Below are 20,101 nucleotides of genomic sequence, written 5' to 3' on the forward strand. Positions count from 1 at the left end.
TAACACTGAAATGCTCCGGGCTGGTCGCCCGGTGTATATCATGAGGCCACGCCTACCCCTCGGGCGTGGCCACCGCCCACTTGGTGCGTGGAATGATGTCACCACGCCAGTGGGCTTTTGTGTCCACCACAAGGGAAATATTTAAAGCAAAAGGAGGGAGAAGGAGAAGACTCCTCGGATCAATCTCAGAGACCTAGGAATCTGACACGAGACTCAGACACCGCCAAATATGCGAGGCTTTCAACACTGTCTCTCGTTAGACAACTGATTTACACTCAATAAATACGGTAGGTCGTCGGATCTGAGATTTTTGGTGCTGGACACGTCTCTGAATTATTTTTTAATCAGTGTAGTGAAGGAGCTGGGGCTCCCACGTCGATCGGAAGAATGGACGCGACAAAAAGCTGGAATTCATCCGAGTTGCTTTAATCAAACCAAACACTCAGGCACTCTGAAAAGCCCGTTTATCGGGCAGCAATATATATACATATTATCCCGGAGCGTTTGCCCAGGAAAGGCGAGAGGGGGCGTGGCCCAGCGTCCTGGCTGCGGCCTGGCAAGTTGAGGGCGAGCCTGCCCGGGCGTCCTGGACGAGCCCGGCATGGTGATCGCTCCGCATCCTTGATAGGTGCAAGGCGATTGTGAAAACCCAGCGGTAGCCGCTACACACGTCCCCCCAGAATCGACTTGCACCGGCAGGGTCAATTTGAGGGGGGTCCTGATGACCCGGCCGAAGCGACCCCTGGCGGGTCGTGGGAGGGGGTCCGGTGTGGTGGTGGGCGGTCGAGTGGGGGGCACCGTGGACGGGGGGCGGCCTCGCCGCGGCGGAAGGGCCACCCGTGGTGGGTGGTCGACGTCCACGTGCGCCGGCTTGAGGCGGCCCACCGCAATCCGGTCCGACCTGCCGCCGATGTCGATGACGAACGACTTGTCGTCCCGTCGCAGCACCCGGAAGGGCCCGTCGTACGGCGGCCGGAGCGGCCCCCGATGTGCGTCGTGACGCACAAAAACATACTCCGCTGTGCGAAGTGCTGGGGGGACGTAGGACTGGGGGTCACCGTGGTGGGATGTTGGCACGGGGGCAAACCGTCGGGCGGCCTCCTGGAGGTCCGAGCGCTGGTGAGCTGCGGACCAGGGACTGGTAGCGTCGGGCACGAATTCGCCCGGGACGCGTAGCGCCTGGCCATAGACAAGCTCGGCGGTGGATGCCTGGAGGTCCTCCTTGGGGGCCGTGCGGAGGCCCAAAAGGACCCACGGCAGCCGGTCGGCCCAACCGCCGTCTTGAAGGCCGGCCATGAGCGCGGCCTTCATGGAGCGGTGGAATCGCTCGCACAACCCGTTTGCTTGGGGGTGGTAGGCCGTAGTACGCTGGAGCTTGACCCCCAGGTTGCGGGCGACCGCGCCCCACAGCTCGGAGGTGAACTGTGGTCCACGGTCTGACGAGATGTCCGCCGGTGCGCCGAAGCGGGCGACCCAGGTGGCGATGAAAGCCTGCGTCACGTCGGCGGTGGTGGTGGAGACGAGGGGAACAGCCTCCGGCCACCTGGTGGTCCTGTCCACCATGGTGAGCAGGTGTGTGAACCCCCGTGACGGGGGGAGGGGGCCCACCAGATCCACGTTGACGTGGTCGAAACGTCATTCGGGCACGGTGAAAGGTGCCAGCGGGGCCTGGGTGTGTCGGTGGACCTTGGCCCGTTGGCAGGCCGTGCAGGTGCTGGTCCAATCGCGGACGTCCCGACGAAGGCCGTGCCAGACGAATCGCGCCGACACCAGCTTCTGGGAAGCTTTCCGACCCGGGTGGGAAAGGCCGTGGAGGGAGGCGAAGATGCGGCGTTGCCAGGTGACGGGCACGATGGGGCGAGGCTGGCCTTGGGAGACGTCGCAGAGCAGGACAGTGTCCGCGAAGGGGATGTCGGCCAGGCGGAGGCCCGTGTCCGCCGCCCGGAGGGCTTGCACCGTGGTGTCGGTGGTTTGGTCCGCCGCCATAGCGCAAAGTCCACGCCCAGGTGGACCGCGTTCGCGCTGGCCCGGGAAAGACAGTCGGCCACGGCGTTGTTTTTGCCGGCGACGTGCCGGATGTCCGTGGTAAACTCCGACACGGCGGAGAGGTGGCGCTGTTGGCGGGCCGACCACGGCTCCGTGACCTTCGCCATGGCATAAACCAACGGCTTGTGGTCGACGAACGCCGTGAAAGGTCGGCCCTCCAGGAGGTGGCGGAAATGGCGGACGGCCAGGTGTAGACCGAGGAGCTCCCGGTCAAACGTGCTGTATTTGAGCTCGTTCGGCCGGAGCTGCCGGCTGAAAAAAGCGAGTGGCTGCCAAACCCCATTCACCCATTGCTCATGTACGGCGCCCACCGCGTAGTCGGAGGCATCCGTGGTGAGGGCGATGGGAGCGTTGAGCACCGGGTGAGCGAGCAGTGTTGCGTCGGCGAGGGCCCGCTTTGAGCTTTGGAAGGCCGCATCCATTTCTGCGGACCAGGCGATGTCGTGCTTGGCCGGCTTGCCCCGGAGGGCTTCGTAGAGGGGCCGCATGAGTTGCGCAGCGCGGGGCACGAAGCGCGAGCGGTGATAAAAATTCACCATTCCCAGGAATTCCTGCAGGGCCTTTATGGTGCGGGGACGCGGGAACGTGGTGATGGCCTCGACCTTGGTTGGCAGCGGCACGGCACCGTTCTTGGTGATGTGGTGGCCCAAAAAATCAACGGCCGTCGTGCCGAAGTGGCATTTGGCCGGGTTGACGATTAGGCCGTGCTCGCTGAGGCGCCCGAACAGTGTTCGGAGGTGGAGGAGGTGCTCGGCCCGGGACGTGCTGGCGACGAGGATGTCGTCCAGGTAAACGAAAAGGAACGGCAGGTCACGCAGCACGCCGTCCATCAAGCGCTGGAACGCCTGAGCCACGTTCTTGAGACCAAACGGCATCTGCAAGAATTCGAATAAGCCGAACGGCGTGATGACTGCCGTTTTAGGGACGTCGGCCGACCTGACAGGTACCTGGTGATATCCCCGTATGAGATCAATTTTCGAAAAAATGACCCGTCCCGCCAGATGGGCGGAGAAGTCTTGGATATGCGGGATCGGGTACCTGTCGGGGGTGGTAGCGTCATTGAGACGGCGGTAGTCGCCACACGGGCGCCATCCACCCCCCGGCTTTGGCACGATGTGCAGTGGCGAGGCCCACGCGCTATCGGAGTGCCGCACGATGCCGAGGTGCTCCAACGCGTCGAATTCGGCCTTCGCCACGGTGAGCTTGGCTGGGTCGAGGCGGCGGGCCCTGGCATAGACCGGCGGGCCCGTGGTTGGTATGTGGTGCTCGATCCCATGCCGTACTGCGACGGCCGAAAACGTCGGCCGCGTGAGGGCCGGGAACTCCGTGAGCAGGCGAGCAAACTGGTTCGCCGCCGGGACGGCGCATGCCAGCTCGGTCGGCGCGGAGCTGCTCAATGTGCATACCAGGGAGCTGAAGGTTTCGGCGTTGATTAAACGACGCCGTTGGACGTCCACCAGCAGTCCGTGTGCGCAGAGGAAGTCGGCGCCTAGCAGAGCCATGGGCACGTTTGCGGTTACAAACGTCCAAGCAAAGCGTTGGCCGCCGAAGCAGAGGGTGACGTTGCGCGGGCCGAAGGTGCGGATGGTCGATCCGTTGGCCGCAACCAAGGAGGGGCCGCAAACCGCGGACTGCCTGTCCTGGTCAGAGGCGGGTATGACGCTCAGTTGGGCGCCGGTGTCGCACAGGAAGCGCCGTCCGGACGCTTTATCCGTGATGAACAGTAAGTTGCCCGTGTGGCCGGCGCTCATGGCTGGTAATGAACGCCGGCCCGGCCGTTTCCCGGCCTGCCGAAGGTGCACGGGGGTCGGCATGTCCGGGCCTTCTGTCCGAACCTGGCATGATAGTAACACCACGCTTGGTCAGGTGGAGGCCCCGGTCGTCGTGCTGGAGGTGGTCGGCTCGGTGTAGCGGCCGCCAATTGCGTTGGCAGTTCGGTCGTCGACCGTGCCGGGTGCTCGGGTGCCATGGGTGTTGCGTCGGACGGCGGTGGGTCCCATGTCGCCGCGGCGATGCGCTGTCCTGCGGCGGAGATCTTGTCGGCTTCTCTGGCAAGGGTCCGGGGATCTGTGATCGTCGTGCTTGCCAGGGCGAGGCGTACTGGGTTAGGCAGCTGACGGAGGAACAGCTCCCGGAACAGGAATGCCGGAGAGTGCTCGCCGAGCAGTGAAAGCATGTAGTCCATTCGCTCGGAAGGGCGCGTGTCGCCGAGCTCGGGCAGGTCGAGCAGGCGCCGTGCGCGTTCCGCCGATGGGAGGACGAAAGCGTCGAGGAGAAGCTTCTTAATCGCGCCGTATTTGTCAGCGGCTGGCGGGCTCTCGAGGAGGCTCAGCGCACAGGCCGCGGTGGCCGAACCGAGCGCTGCTACCACATGGTGGAAGCGGGTGTCGTCGGCCGTGATGCCTCGCAGGGCGAACAGGGAATCCGCCTGTGCGAACCAAACCGCCGCGTGAGCCTCCCAGAAGGTAGGCAGTTTAAGGGCGACTGCCGTGTCCATGTCGGTAGGTCACCAATGAAGGAGCTGGGGCTCCCACGTCGATCGGAAGAATGGACGCGACAAAAAGCTGGAATTCATCCGAGTTGCTTTAATCAAACCAAACACTCAGGCACTCTGAAAAGCCCGTTTATCGGGCAGCAATATATATACATATTATCCCGGAGCGTTTGCCCAGGAAAGGCGAGAGGGGGCGTGGCCCAGCGTCCTGGCTGCGGCCTGGCAAGTTGAGGGCGAGCCTGCCCGGGCATGCCCGGGCATGCCCGGGCGTCCCGACCGAGGCCTGGCAAGTTGAGCGCGGGCCTGCCCGGGCGTCCTGGACGAGCCCGGCATGGTGATCGCTCCGCGTCCTTGATAGGTGCAAGGCGATTGTGAAAACCCAGTGGTAGCCGCTACAGTAGCCATTTTAATTGGGTTATCGGGGCTCAAGGGTTTGGAGCCATCAGAGGCTGAAACTATGACTAATAGTAATACTAATAGTAATAGTCTCTATCATTTTGTGTTTGTTAATACGTCATCAACTGCCATCATCACAAATTGGCCGTTTTTATAATATGTGCACGTTGTGGTAGCCATGATGGTAAAGTTTGGAACAGTATCCTCGGCATTTGATCGCTATTTATTTTGAATGTTTCCAGACAGCGTCTGAACAAATTAGTTATTTATTTATGTCATGTTACTTCGTGGCACGTATGGACATTTTCCAAAAGATTAAAAGATATAAATTGTGCACAGAAGATGAAGAAGAAGATTAAGCAATTATTTATCTCTCGAGTCGCAATGGTTGTTGGTAGCGATGCTGTGGCGGATGCTGATGGAGCGCCTTCGGCCTCGGCTTTGCCCGCTGAAGTGCTTCAGAAAGTCCGAAGATTGATTTGTAGCTTCGTGGCTTCATCCACGGCAGTTCACCAAGGGTGAGTCGATGTCTTGGGGGTTACTGCCCCAGTGGGCGCGTTAGGCCTTAGGGCTCGGATAGTTGTGGAGACGAGCTTTGAATTGGACCTGAAGGGTGAATACATGGAATGTGGAATTCATCAATAGCATTGCATGCTGGAATGCACGTCCAGGACCTGATCACACGTCCAGGACCTGATCACACGTCTAGGACCTGATCACACGTCTGAATGGTCTAAGTTGAGGTTAAGCTTCCTGAACCATGAACGTTCTCACCACCAATTCCATGTCCGCAATTTGGAAGTATAGTCGGAGATATAGAGTTCGAAAGTTTTTTTGGTTGTTCCAGGTCGGCACCAGTACCACGTGACGTATGACGTCATAATTGGCACTAAAAATTATACACTAGTAGATGGTGAAAATTTAGTGTTAATCGGACCAACAGTTTCTGAGAAAATGATGTAATGAATTTAAACAAGATGACGCCTGTACCACGTGACTTATGAAGTCATAATTATCCAAATTTTTTTTGCATGCTATGGTGAAAGTTTGGTGCCAATCGGACCAACGTTAGCTGAGAAAATGAATTTTAAAAACTAGCAACGGTACCTGCCCTACGGGCGGGGCTTCAATTGGGAGGCCCGAATGAAAAGGCAAAATATCAGAAATTGAAGGGTTTTATTTTATTTTAAACGATTTATAATAAACATCCGTTAAATCATATCACACGCAAATCATCAAAATCTAAACGGTATTTGTAGAATTTCAATAAAAGCCACATCTCTGTTCATATCAGTAAATATTATTCCATCGTGTTTGGAAAAACTGGAAAATTGGAAAAACAATATAGCCTATTTTACTCCATGTGGTCCCAGGATTACCCACCCAAAATTTTGTTGCGATTGGTTCAGCCGTTTTTGCGGTACCTGGGAACAGACGGACAGATGGACAGACAGACATTTGATGAATTATAGTAAGATGCAGACACGTACGGCATACGTACGTACATAACCGTACGTACATAACGGATTGTTTAATCCCTCCCAGCCGTGTGAAGCCAGGTGCACTGTGATTGGCTCCTGATAAGTGACATCAATACACTCTTACTGTACCTATTTTCTCAGCCTTCCTTCCCACGTCCTTATCATTTCAAAATAGAGAAATTTGAGCTACAAACAACGCAACAATAAGCTGGGCTGGGATCCACGGGCTTGCTAGTCTTTGCATAGAGAGAATTTGATTTTGCAGGTCATCGTGAATGCATTTTACAGGATGTATAGATAAACCTGAGGCCTACATCATAGTAAGCAACCCATGGTGCCACAAGGACATGTAGTGTACAAGTTTTGTTTACCTTTCATTTGTTTGTTTAATGTGATCTGTTTTTGTAGGAATGAGCAGCAGGTCATCGAAGAAAAGAGCACATCTCACAACCAAGATGCTTTTACAAAGCGACTGGACACCTTTACAATATCCTTGAACGTTTTCTTCCTCTTGCCTGCATGTTTCCCATTGGTTATTATTTGATCATTTGAAGTGAAGGTGAAAGTCATTGTGGATTATAAGTTTAGCTTGACCGGCATTATGCCCTCAGCTGGCAGGCCAAGCCAGATGTCTTGTCTCCCCCTCGCTGCGCACGTCTGGGCTGGCTCTGCACCGGCCCTGACATGGTGCGCTGCTCCTCCTGCCATGCCATCATCTGTGCGAGTCTGCCCCCTGTGTGGGACATCGCACACTGTAAGTGCATGCACCATACCCATGTCTTTTCACAAAGGTAAGACAGGGATCACAGGATTGCAGACATGACTTCAGACCGAAAGCAAATCATTTCCTTGGTTTTCTTTCCTGGCTCACCTTTACCTGCTTGTTCTTGGGATATCTGGTGAGGTTGCAGAAAAGCCAAGCAAAGAAAACCACAATCTTTTATCACTGCTGCTATGATCTCATTGGCATAACTTTAGTTGTTTTTTGTTTGTTTTGTTCATTTTTGGGTTATAAAGGGTCATATAGTTGATTAGTGAACTTGATTTGGAAGCTCTATAGCAACCTTGATTCGGAAGCTCTTTAGCGAACTTGATTCGGAAGCTCTTTAGCGAACTTAATTTAGAACCTCTTCAGCGAATTTGATTTAGAAGCTCTTTATCAAACTTGATTTAGAAGCTCTTTAGCAAACTTGATTTGGGAACTCTTTAGCGAACTTGATTTAGAAGCTCTTTAGCGAACTTGATTCGGAAGCTCTTTAGCGAACTTGATTTGGGAACTCTTTAGCGAACTTGATTTAGAAGCTCTTTAGCGAACTTGATTCGTAAACTCTTTAGCGAACTTGATTCGGAAGCTCTTTAGGGAACTTGATTTGGAAGCTCTTTAGCGAACTTGATTTGAAAGCTCTTTCGTGAACTTTATTTAGAAGCTCTATAGCAACCTTGATTCGGAAGCTCTTTAGCGAACTTGATTCGGAAGCTCTTTAGCGAACTTGATTCGGAAGCTCTTTAGGGAACTTGATTCGGAAGCTCTTTAGCGAACTTGATTCGGAAGCTCTTTAGCGAACTTGATTCGGAAGCTCTTTAGGGAACTTGATTCGGAAGCTCTTTAGCGAACTTGATTCGGAAGCTCTTTAGCGAACTTGATTCGGAAGCTCTTTCGCAAACTTGATTCGGAAGCTCTTTAGGGAACTTGATTCGGAAGCTCTTTAGCGAACTTGATTCGGAAGCTCTTTAGCGAACTTGATTCGGAAGCTCTTTAGCGAACTTGATTCGGAAGCTCTTTAGCGAACTTGATTCGGAAGCTCTTTAGCGAACTTGATTCGGAAGCTCTTTAGCGAACTTGATTCGGAAGCTCTTTAGCGAACTTGATTCGGAAGCTCTTTAGCGAACTTGATTCGGAAGCTCTTTAGCGAACTTGATTCGGAAGCTCTTTAGCGAACTTGATTCGGAAGCTCTTTAGCGAACTTGATTCGGAAGCTCTTTAGCGAACTTGATTCGGAAGCTCTTTAGCGAACTTGATTCGGAAGCTCTTTAGCGAACTTGATTCGGAAGCTCTTTAGCGAACTTGATTGGGAAGCTCTTTAGCGAACTTGATTCGGAAGCTCTTTAGCGAACTTGATTTAGAACCTCTTCAGCGAACTTGATTTAGAACCTCTTCAGCGAATTTGATTTAGAAGCTCTTTATCAAACTTGATTTAGACGCTCTTTAGCAAACTTGATTTCGAAGCTCTTTCGCAAACTTGATTTAGAAGCTCTGTAGGGAACTTGATTTAGAAGCTCTTTCGCGAACATGATTCGGAAGCTCGTTAGCAAATTTGATTCGCCTGAGATTGATCCATTCTCATGCTTTATGGATGAGATGTTACAACTAATAATTCTACTTTGGACTTTAATGTATTCGAGAATGGATTGGGATGTAGTTACCGTAATTATCTTGCTGCTGCGGTTTCTTTGCAGATGTGAAGTGTGTTGCTGAGTTGGAGAAGGCATTGACCACAGCCCACTCTTCCTTCTGCTCATGGCCTGAAGACCCCAGCCCTGGTTTGTAACATTTTAAGGGTGTGCGTTAGGCACTGTGTTGTCGCAGTGCCTCTGGCTGCCCAAAAGCATGCAGTCTTGTGCCACGGTGCAGCATGGCCTGTACTGGGTATTCATTGCACACAACATGGTCATTGCCTACATTTAAGGGAATAATAGCATCAACCGACTGATTATTTTGGAATAACCGTCAGATGCATGTGCTGTTATATTCAGAACACATGCTGAAAAACTATCACGACATCTTTATGATGTTGCACAATGGGGTCTCTAATTCAAATAATATCCAATTCAAATTCATTGATTACCCTCACCAGAGGAGAGGGTATTGCATTTGCGTCTGTCTATCTGTTTGTGCGCACAGAACGAGTATGCTTTTCTCTGCAACCGTTGGTCCGATTGACACAATTTTCACTATAAGAGCACCTCCCCCTGTAGAATTTTTGAATGATAATTATGATGTCATAGGTCACGTGGTACAGGCACCATCTTGGGGAAAAAAAAACTTTGCCCCTCCATATATCCGAAACCGCTCCATGGAAAAATTGAAACATGGCTCGTTGTCAAGTACTCCCCATGGGGAACAACATGTATTCATGATGTCTTCTGTGCCTTCATTATGACGTAATTAGACAAGTATAACGCTTGATCCGGTCAGTTTGAAATTTGTTGAGCGTGATCTACACAAAAGTTGTATGGGAGAATTTAATTGATGACGTTATCGTTCACGTAGTTCGGCAGCCATGTTGGATTGAACATAAATCTATGTCAATAAACCACCCAAACACAGCAGCTAATAAACACCACACAAAATACAAACACATCCTGGCTAGGGTCTGCAATCTCCAATTGCTCTTTCTTGTTTATAGTCTTTGGACCATTCTCATCAATTTGAATACCATTACAGCCATTTCAAATCGTCCTTTTTTAAGATGGGATACATCTACACCCAAGATTTGGGGCCTCTTGGTGCTACAGTTCAGCTGAGAAAAAGTAACAAAGAAACGCACAAACACTTGAATTTATTTATACGATTCATTGTTGAATTGAGAGCCAATGAAGCTTCATAAGAATTGGAAAATTATGAAAATATTTCAATTCCTGTGTGACAATCTTTGCAGAATAATGTTTAGCTGATTGAGGATGATGAAGTGAGGATGTTTTCCTATTTGATTTTAGTGATATCGTCAAATTTGTACATTGTAGATTTGAATGTTTTACGAATATGAGTATTGAAACTTCACATCAAACACATTTAAATTCCACGATTGCAGATCTGGTCTGTACGAATAACATGTTGGCCCAAGGTCACTCTAAATGTTTTGTTTTTATTTTTTTCTTTAGAGCAGATGGGAAGTCCATGACAGTATGTCCATTTTTGTGCCGTTTGACTAAGGGAAATTGTTGCACAACTATTTGATGGCAGACAAGCGAAAGGATGAGCAACTCGTCAAAGCATGATTTGTTTGATCAAAATTAAGGATTTGATTGGCTATCATCAGCATAACAATTAAAAGCATTGACATTGATTTTTGTCCATTGCCATCCTCCATAAACATTTAATACTTGTCTTCGCCTCCTGGAAGGCAAATCCAACTGAAGGCAATCATTTCCTTTCACAAAGCCACAAGTGTGTGTCCACCTTCAGGAGAGCCAGGAAACAATATCTCTCCACTCTCAAGAATGAACTCTCAAATCTGTCTCCCTCTTCCAAATCCTGGTGGCGTCCAGTCAAATCTGTTTCTGGTGTTTGTTCCCCCTCCATCCCCTCCCTTACCTCAAATGGCTGCACAGTTGACACCGCACGTGACAAAGCCGAATGCCTCAACTCTGTGTTTGCCTCAAAATTTTGTGTCCCAAACCCATGTCCCTTTACCCACCTTACCCATTCAAACCCAGCTGCTCCTGGACTCTGTGTCTTTCTCTCCTGACAATGTGGAGAAGTTACTGTCAAACCTCGACTCTGATTCTGCAACTGGACCAAATGGCATCAGCCCACGGGTCCTAAAATCCTGCTCTGCCGCTCTGTCTCACCCTCTCCATTCTCTTTACCCTCTCTTTTGCTCAAGGTCATCTGCCATCAGCCATCAGCTTGGAAATCAGCCAACATTACCGCTTTACACAAAAAATGTGCAAAAACAGATCATTGCAACTACAGACCAATCAGCCTGCTCCCAATTATCAGCAGTCATGGAATCCATCATTGCTTCGGATATTAAATCCTTCCTCTTCTCCAATGGCTTGATCTCTGATCATGAATTTGGTTTCACACCAGGTCACTCTACTCTGGACATACTGCTTCTGCTGTCTCAACAATGGATGGAGGTCCTCGATGTCACACAGGAAATTAGAGCTGTTCCCTTGACATGTCACATGCCTTCGACACTGTCTGGCTCCCCGCTCTGCTCACCAAACTCTTCTCCCATGGTATCCATGGAAATTTCCACGCATGGCTTGCGGACTTCCTCTCTGGTCGTAGTCAACGTGTGGCCCTGAATGGTTTTCTCTCATCTCCCCTTCCTGTTCAGGCTGGAGTCCCCAAGGCAGTGTTCTGGGCCCTGTGTTTTTTTTCTGGTCTTCATCAATGATCTCTCAGACTCTCTGGAAAATCCTCTTTGCTGATGTCTCCACTCTCTACCACTCCATACCTCATCCCTCATCCCTCACATCAGCAGTCTGCAGCCTCCTCACTCTCTGCAGACCTGGACAAAATCACAGACTGGCCAATCAAGTGGAACATGCCCTTCAATCCTGACAAATCTCACCCTCTCACAATGTCTCTCCGAAAAGACTGACTGGACAACCCTCCCATCTACTTTCTGAACGATCCTCTCCAAGAATTTCTGTCACTCAAGCTTTTGGGTCTCACTATCTGCCATTATCTTTCCTGGGAAAACCACATTTCCAAGCTGGCCTCCAAAGCCAGTCACTGACTGGGCATCCTCCGTCGTGTGAAGTCCTTCCTTGGCACACCTGAGCTCCTCACCACATACAAGGCTTTCATCCGCAGCTCAATGGAATACCGCTCTCCCCTCTGGGCTGGTGCTCCTGCCTCACACCTAGCTCGGCTTCACGCTGTTGAAACCAAAGCTTTCAGAATCATTGCAACCTCCCGCGATGACGCTATCTCCGAGGGCCTTTCACTCGCTCGCCGCAGGCAGGATGGCGGTCTTTGTCTTCTACCGACTCCTCTCCGGCCTAGCTCCCCCAGCTCCCCCAGCTCTGTCTGTGCTCTGTCCCCCAAATATTCCTACAGGTCGCACAAGATCTGCCAGCAACCCGTTTATGGTGAAACTGCCAAAATCAAGACTCTCTGCGCACCTTCACTCTTTCATTCCTCATTTCTCCCGCTTCTGGAACAAACTCCCTCACTCTCTTCAATCCCACTCCTCCCTCCAGGTCTTTAAACAGCTGTTCACCACCATCCCTTATCTTCCCCCATCGAAAACTTTGATCTTTTCTACCCCCGTTAATTCACCCCAGATCCACTTTTTTGAACTGCCGACTTCTTTCCTGGAAGTCTAAGCAGTGTCGATGTTTTTTTTTTGTTTGTTTTTTTTAAACCTCTTCCCACATCAAAATCCACATCAAAATCGGTGCAACCCACATCAAAATCCAAGATGGCCACCGCCATGTATGTCTGAACCATGTGAGCGGAATATCCTGAAAAATAAGCGAAGTACCAACTTCTAATCTGGTGTGTGGGTGTATCGAGGCATAAGGAAGAACGCTATTGAAAATTGGGTCGCCACGTCAAAATCCAAGATGGCCGCCGCCATGTGTGTCTGAACCTTGTGAGCGAAATATATCATGGCATGTTTTCTGCGTCTTCCACTTTGTCAACTCACATCACTTCCCCGACGGGGGACCTAGGCGTAATGCTTGTATAATTGGAAGTGCAGCGAGACACGTCAGCAGAATGGTAGATATTTGATCAGATGGACGACTGCAGTGACTTCTTGGAGATTTCCATCTAAAAATAATCCATCCTCATTCAATTCGTTTTTGGAGGATTTTGTTTTTGCCATTACAAATGGTTACTTAATTTATCGAGACAACTATCACTGGAGGGAAACAAATACAATGTAAATACATAACCATAAATTATTTGAATTCCCATTGAAAAAATTTTTTTTTTTTTTCTGTATAACTTTTTCCCCTTTACCATACGCATTCATCCTCTCTAGACTGGTTGCTGTCTCCAGTTATCTCGACCAGTGAAGCCTGGACTGCTTGGGTGGCACGGCATGCCTCCCTCTCTCGCATTGCAAGCGAGCTGCCCATCTTGCCACCCGACCTTCTCACCGAGATGGTACTTGAGGGATGAAGGATTGGCCTTGCAACTGGGAAACGCAAGAGCCAAGTTGGAAAAAAGGCTCGTGGGAATTCGATGTAGTTGAAAGTGTTCAATAATATGACGAAATGCATCTGACTTTGACGTGCCGATCTGACTTTGCTCGATGATTTTGAGATGATGATATTTGTTCTCTCTCAAAAAAAAAAAAAAAGAAGCCTTTAGAGGCCATTTTTCCCCGCAAGCGGGGGTTGGCCTTTTTCGGGGACCGTGGTGGTTGTTTTTTTGGCCCCCTTTTTGAAGCAATGTTTTACGGCCGGATGCCCTTCCTGCCGCCAACCCTTTTTGTCGCCTTTTTACGACAAACGGGGAATTACCAGTGAACTGGTACTCAATTTGCCGACCTCGGAAGGATGACAGGCTGAGGCAACCCCCCTGGCGTTAATTCAGCGATCGACCGGGATTCGAATCCAGGATCCTAGGATCCTAAGCTGGCACCCTAGCCGCTAGCCCAACACCAGGCTCACTTGTAAGGAATTTCAACACAGGAGGAGGCCGTTAGGCCCATCAAAGCCTGCATTCGTATTGCCAACCTATGGTTGTTTATCTGTGCTATAGCCTTGTAAATGCTGATTATCACGCAAGGAAGCAGCACGTACCATTTTTAAAGTCTTTGGTGTGACTCAATTGGGGTTTGAACTGCCAACGTCTCAGACTGAGTGTGGATGCTAGAACCATTATGCCACTGAGTCTGGTATGTTTATAGGGGGAAACCCGATGGCCCGATGGGTAGTATGACCTTATAAATTAATGGAATGTGCCTTTGTATTTTTGTATCGCACTTTTCTGTTAGGGCTTGAAACCTGAAACCCTAACAGCCATACTGTGTCGGGTAAGGGTCGTCAGAGAACAGAATGAAACTGCAGCCTTGCTCGCTTTATGCGGGTGGGAGAGGAGGTGAGGATGCACTTCCAGTTCCAATTGTTGATATTCCCTTCTCCCCTGATAATCTTTGCTGCCTTTAGTCTTCCTAATTTGTATACTGTCGCGTTTCCTAACTTGTTAATTCTGAACATTTTCTTTCTTTTCGTTCCCTTTCCTTTAGCGGATCGGCTCTTCCTGTCCTTGCTTGTACATCCTGTAGGCGACATGCAGGTCTGTGGAACTTTCACCAAGTCGGTAATAGAGCAGATGTTGTGGAAACAGACATTGAGGTTGAAACAAACATGGAGATTGAGGCAGGGTCAAAGTCGGGGTTTGGGGAGACAGATCTAGGGTCAAAGTTTGAGAAGGAGGTGGAGCCAGAGTCAGGGTTGGCGATTGAGGTGAATCAAGGGTTGGAGGAGGAGGAGGAGGAGGAGCAGGAGGAGCAGGAGGAGGGTCCAGGATTGGGGCTGGAGGAGAAGGAGGAGGAGCAGGTGATAGATCCAGTGTCAGGGTTGGATGGGAGGAAGGTGGACGAGGAGAAGGCAGAGCCAGTTTTGGGGTTTGAGAATGAGGCAGAACCAGGGGAGAGGTTGGATAAAGATGCGGATTCAGGGGCAGAATTGGAGATGGAGGCAGGGTCAGGGTCTGAGATGGAGGTGGGTTCAAGATCTGAGACTGAGGTGGGTTCTGTGTCTGAGACTGAGATTGTGTTTGAATCTGAGATGGAAGTGGGGTCTGGGAAGGAGGTAGAGTCTGTGTCTGTGTTTGCATCTGAAAAGGAGGCAAAGGCGGAGTCTGTGTCTGCATCTGAAAAGGAGGCAGAGGTGGAGTCTGTGCCTGCATCTGAAAAGGAGGCGGAGTCTGTGTCTGCATCTGAAAAGGAGGCAGAGGCGGAGTCTGTGTCTGCATCTGAAAAGGAGGCAGAGGCAGAGTCTGTGTCTGCATCTGAAAAGGAGGCAGAGGCAGAGGCGGAGTCTGTGTCTGCATCTGAAAAGGAGGCGGAGTCTGTGTCTGCATCTGAAAAGGAGGCAGAGGCGGAGTCTGTGTCTGCATCTGAAAAGGAGGCAGAGGCGGAATCTGTGTCTGCATCTGAAAAGGAGGCAGAGGCAGAGGCAGAGGCGGAGTCTGTGTCTGCATCTGAAAAGGAGGCAGAGGCGGAGGCAGAGGCGGAGGCAGAGGCAGAGGCAGAGGCGGAGGCGGAGGCGGAGGCGGAGACAGAGGCGGAGACAGAGGCAGAGGCGGAGTCTGTGTCTGCATCTGAAAAGGAGGCAGAGGCGGAGGCGGAGGCAGAGGCGGAGTCTGTGTCTGCATCTGAAAAGGAGGCAGAGGCTGTGTCTGCATCTGAAAAGGAGGCAGAGGCAGAAGCAGAGGCAGAGTCTGTGTCTGCATCTGAAAAGGAGGCAGAGGCAAGGGCGGAGTCTGTGTCTGCATCTGAAAAGGAGGCAGAGGCGGAGTCTGTGTCTGCATCTGAAAAGGAACTTATGTCAGTGAAGGAGGCAGAAGTGCAGTCAATGTCTGCATCTGAAAAGGAACTAATGTCAGTGAAGGAGGCAGAAGTGCAGTCCATGTCTGCATCTGAGAAGGAAGCAAGGTCGGAGAAGGAGGCAGAGTTGAGATTTGAGAAGGAGGTGCAGCCAGGGTCGAGATTGATGGAGGCAGAAACAGAATCAGGATCGGACTTGGAGGTTGTGATGGAGTCAGGGTCAGGCTTGGAAGTGGAAGCAGGGTCAGGCTTGGAAGCGGAGGAGGAATCCAGGTTAGGATTAAAGAAGAAGGCAGGACCAGGGCTGGAGAATGAAATTGAGTCAATGTCAGAATTTGAGAATGAGGCAAAATCGGAATCAGATTTATTGTTTAAGAAGGAGGCTGAAGTGGAGTTGAAATCTGTGGAGGATGCATTGTCAAGGTCAGAGAAGGAGGTGAGAGAAGAAGTGGTGACAGTGGGGTTGAGTTTGGAAAAGGAAGTAAGGGTGGAGGTTGGGTCAAAATTGGAGAAAGAGGTGGTGTCTCCCTTGGTGAATGAGGCACAGGTGGTGACAGCGTCAATATTACAGAAGGAGGATGCAGGGTTGAAGGCTGAGGTGTCAGGTGTGGAGGCTGAATTGAGGTCGGAGAAGGTGGGGTCGAGGTTGGAGATGGAGTTTCATTCAGAGGAGGGTAAGAACACAAAAATGATGGAAATTGTTGAAGTTGAAGATCGAGGGGCAGAAGCAAACACATTAGAGGTGAAAGGAAATTCGGCAGAGGGGTTAGACACGGAAGTTGATCCAGTTCAAGAACAGTGTATGGAAATGGATAAAATGGAGGAGGAGAAGGCGGAAAGGGTTGGACAGGAGAATGAAGGGGAAGAAGATTCCTCCTGCACTGAGGTTTGTCCATCATGTCAATACATCGAGTTAAAAGTAAACATTTGAATCATAGTCAGGGCCCTTAGGGATATTTTGGGGCCGTTTGGTTCAAATTCTTCCAAAAGCACCAAATTTGGCCCAGATGTTGCCCATGCCATACTCTTTCGATTTTTGACGGGCACCCCCCCCCCCCCCCCCGGGGGCCCCATATTGGCGAAATACTAAATGGCCGCCACCCGGATTAGAGGAAAATCAGTTAAATAACCCAAAGGGTTGGAATCATGTATGATACCACTTTTCAGGGGTTTTCGAGGTCGAGGAATCCAATTATGATGTTATTTTGATGATTCGAGGTCAAGGTCAACCCTCAAGGTCATCTTAAAGGTCATTTTTGAGTCAAACATGTCGGTTTTTGAGTTTTTTGTCAAGATTTACGCGAGGTTCACCTTTTTCTGGGTTGGGTAATCGAACTCTGACCTTATTTTTGACAATTAGAGGAAATATTTACATGTCTATTTCCTAATTTTCAGGCATACGCAGTTCATCAGTCTAATTACAAAGGTACGGATTTTGATGTTTTATGAACTGTATGCCATATCCTTGTGTTTAATTTTTGTGCGATCATGATCCGGGTTCATGTATACATGCCATAAATATGACGTCATAGGTCATGTGACCTGGCGGCCATATTGGATTTTATGAAAACCTTCAAAATGGATCCCTGCCTTCATTTTTCGATCGATTCATTTTGAACTTTGACCACTTATAGTACGCCATGTGATTGGATGCATATCCTAATTATGACGTCATAGGTCAGGTGACATGGCGGGATGGACCAGTATGGTCCCCGGATCATACCGCCCTTGGCGCCCATCAAAAATCGAAAGAGTATGGCATGGGCAACATCTGCGCCAAATTTGATGCTTTTGGAAGAATTTGAACCAAAATATCCCTAAAGTCCCTGACTAACACGTTTTTTGCCGAACGATTCTAGCCTTGTGAAAAATGGGATGAGCATCATGGGTGGAGTGGGAGGATTCTTCTTCCTCAGCACTGTCTCTTCTGATCCTCTTCTTTTTCACATCATCTCTCTCACCTTCTCAGGCACCAAAGAAGCACAAGAAGCGTAATTTACCGCTTCATGAAAGTGGCGATAAAGGTGCAAACGTGGAACCTCCCTGCACCAAGCGACCACGGCCAGCAGCCATCGCGAGCCAGGTGCTTGCCCCACTGTCTGACCCGTCGGGTTGCAACCTGAATGTGACGTAAACGTGTGCACGGGTCCACTTTTCGTAATGAAATGTTCCCTCTTGGATGTTCCGCATCGGCCAGTTGGATTACGTCAACCAACCGATTGTTTTTGGGTGGTCGCGGCCCACGAGACGTAAAACCATTTTGAAGAGCGCACGTGTTCTTTATCTTTTGTGTAGATCATTCCCAAACGTTATTTTCACCCACTCATGGAGCATCGACCCTGGTGTCCTGTGGTGAAGCAAACCTGTGATTCCTCGAGGGGTGCTGCCATATCTGGGTGGCGTGTGACGCTGGAAGCCATGCTGCCGCACGTTGTGGCAAATGCCGAGTCAGAGGTCAAGGTGAATACTTTGAAACATGATTTTGATTGTTATATGCTCGCAAATGTCCGACGGTTCTGAAACTGATGCCTCTTCCAAACCCTGACAGTCTCCACCTCAGGTGTGGCGGATCGTGCACCGGGCTCTCTTGTCATGGCAGCTGCACAAACCCGAGCGTCGTGCTCCGCGCCGACCTTCCAGCCGCCCATGCCCAGCCGTCGCCCCCTCAAATATAAATACAGCGATTCCTCCTCGAGCTAACTCTTCAACCACCAACTCTTCCCTTACTCCTCGTTCTTCTTCCACGACCACAACCATCACCACCTCCTCGACCTCTTCTGCGGCAACCACCTCATCCTCGTTACCTCGGTGTACACCCACGAGCTCCACCCCTCTTTCATCTCCGACTCCGGTCTCTACCCAGGCCTGTTCCGCATCGGCTCGTGTTCCTCCCCTCGCCGCCGCCCCCGTAGTTTCCTCTTCCGCTCCTTGTTCTCAAGCGCCGTCGGTAGTCCGAGTCACCTCGACGCCCACCTCCCTGCCGTCCCGTTCGAACACCACCCACCCTCAGGTCAATCCCCAACGACAGCTGCATCTCCAGAATCGCATGAGAAGCTACCACCAAAACATTCGTCCTCAGTTGTCTCTACGTGGTCCATACAACACTCGCAACTTCTCACCAACCTGTCCCCCTTATCCCCCCCGCCATCCTTTCCCCCCATCCAATTACCAAACCCGCCATTCGTTCTACTCGTATCCTCGCCGCCATTACCCTTACCTCTGATCCCTTAATCATTTGCTGCTGTTCCATTGAATCGTTCCTCCTCAGACAGTAATCTCTCCTGTTCTTTATTGGGTTCAGGGGTTGAAGGTGGGTGGGGGTGATTATTTTTTTTTATTTCATTTTTTTTTCTCCTTCCCTTTCCTCCTCCTCCTCCTCCTCCTCCTCCTCCCCTTCCTCCTCCCCTTCCCCCTCTTCCTCCCCTCCCCCCTCCTCTTCCTCCCCTTCCCCCTCCCTTCCCCCCCTCCCTCCCCTCCCCCCCTCCCCCCCTCCCTCCCCTCCCCCCCTCCCCCCCTCCCTCTCCTTCCCCCCCTCCCTCTCCTTCCCCCCCCCTCCCTCTCCTTCCCCCCCCTCCCTCTCCTTCCCCCCCCTCCCTCTCCTTCCCCCCCCTCCCTCTCCTTACCCCCCCCTCCCTCTCCTTCCCCCCCCTCCCTACCCCCCCCTCCCTCTCCTTCCCCCCCCTCCCTCCCTCTCCCCCTTCCTCCCCTCCATCCCCTCCCTCCCCTTCCCCCCTCCCTCCCCTCCCTCCCCTCCCTCCCCCTTCCCCTTCCCCCCTCCCTCCCTCCCCCTTCCCCCCTCCCTCCCTTCCCCTTCCCCTTCCCCTTCCCCTTCCCCTCCCCCCTTATCATCTTCTTGCAGACAATGGCAATTTGTAAGCTTTGAACGGCACGGGCAGGTAGTGCTGGTTACAAGCTGCTTACCTTGATAGCTCGAGTGGGCCCATCTGCTTCGGCTCCATAGAGAACATTTTGGTGCACTTTGAGCTACCTTTGGTTCTACGGACGGTTGTGACTGTAGGAGGTGTTGAACTGTTCGAGTCGAGTGCTTTGTTTGCGTACATCATGTTTGTGTAACGAGTGAAACTTTATTTGGATTAAATTTTATTTCCTGTACGAGCCGGTTTGGGGGTCACGGCCTTGACTTACTGTGTGCGTGGTTCAACCCGAGATCTCTTTCGTGCTGTGGTTGCACCCTCTACTCCCCTTCTCCTCTTCCCTTTCATATCAAGAAGCAGCTGGCTGGACCACACCTGCCATAAATAATTAACTCCAATTGGGGATGGGGGCGCGTGACGTGCGCTCACGTGACCTCCGGGTGAAGAGAAGGATGTTGGAAAAAGTACGAGGCTTCGGATCTTTTGATGAGAAACGAACCCTGAAGGGGGTCGTACAGTAATAAAAGTTCATAACTGCATTTTGAGCAGCTGTGTGACCTGGCGTTT

The 20,101-nt window shown here is 51.0% G+C and overlaps 1 protein-coding gene across 1 annotated transcript; it reads left to right on the top strand.

The window, feature by feature from the left end:
• The first annotated feature begins 5,301 nt into the window (after nt 1–5,301).
• Nucleotides 5,302–19,108, top strand: LOC137425563 (uncharacterized). The gene is made up of 11 exons (XM_078776798.1): nt 5,302–5,454; nt 6,826–6,904; nt 7,021–7,171; nt 8,875–8,958; nt 13,143–13,267; nt 14,103–14,206; nt 14,355–15,282; nt 15,529–16,545; nt 17,629–17,742; nt 17,955–18,119; nt 18,208–19,108. The coding sequence occupies exons 1-11, from the start codon at nt 5,321–5,323 to the stop codon at nt 18,880–18,882; spliced, it is 3,576 nt and encodes a 1,191-aa protein (XP_078632924.1). The 5' UTR covers nt 5,302–5,320; the 3' UTR covers nt 18,883–19,108.
• Nucleotides 19,109–20,101: the final 993 nt, after the last annotated feature.

This window comes from Myxine glutinosa, chromosome 4, assembly GCF_964187855.1.
Source record: "Myxine glutinosa chromosome 4, kmMyxGlut1.1, whole genome shotgun sequence".
NCBI classification, from domain to species: domain Eukaryota; kingdom Metazoa; phylum Chordata; class Myxini; order Myxiniformes; family Myxinidae; genus Myxine; species Myxine glutinosa.

Coding starts and splice junctions, on each gene's coding strand:
- LOC137425563 (XM_078776798.1), top strand. CDS start 5,321: ATGGTTGTTGGTAGCGATGCTGTGGCGGATGCTGATGGAGCGCCTTCG. Junction 8,959..13,142: donor GCCTGAAGACCCCAGCCCTG/GTTTGTAACATT, acceptor CATCCTCTCTAG/ACTGGTTGCTGTCTCCAGTT. Junction 14,207..14,354: donor TTATGCGGGTGGGAGAGGAG/GTGAGGATGCAC, acceptor CCTTTCCTTTAG/CGGATCGGCTCTTCCTGTCC.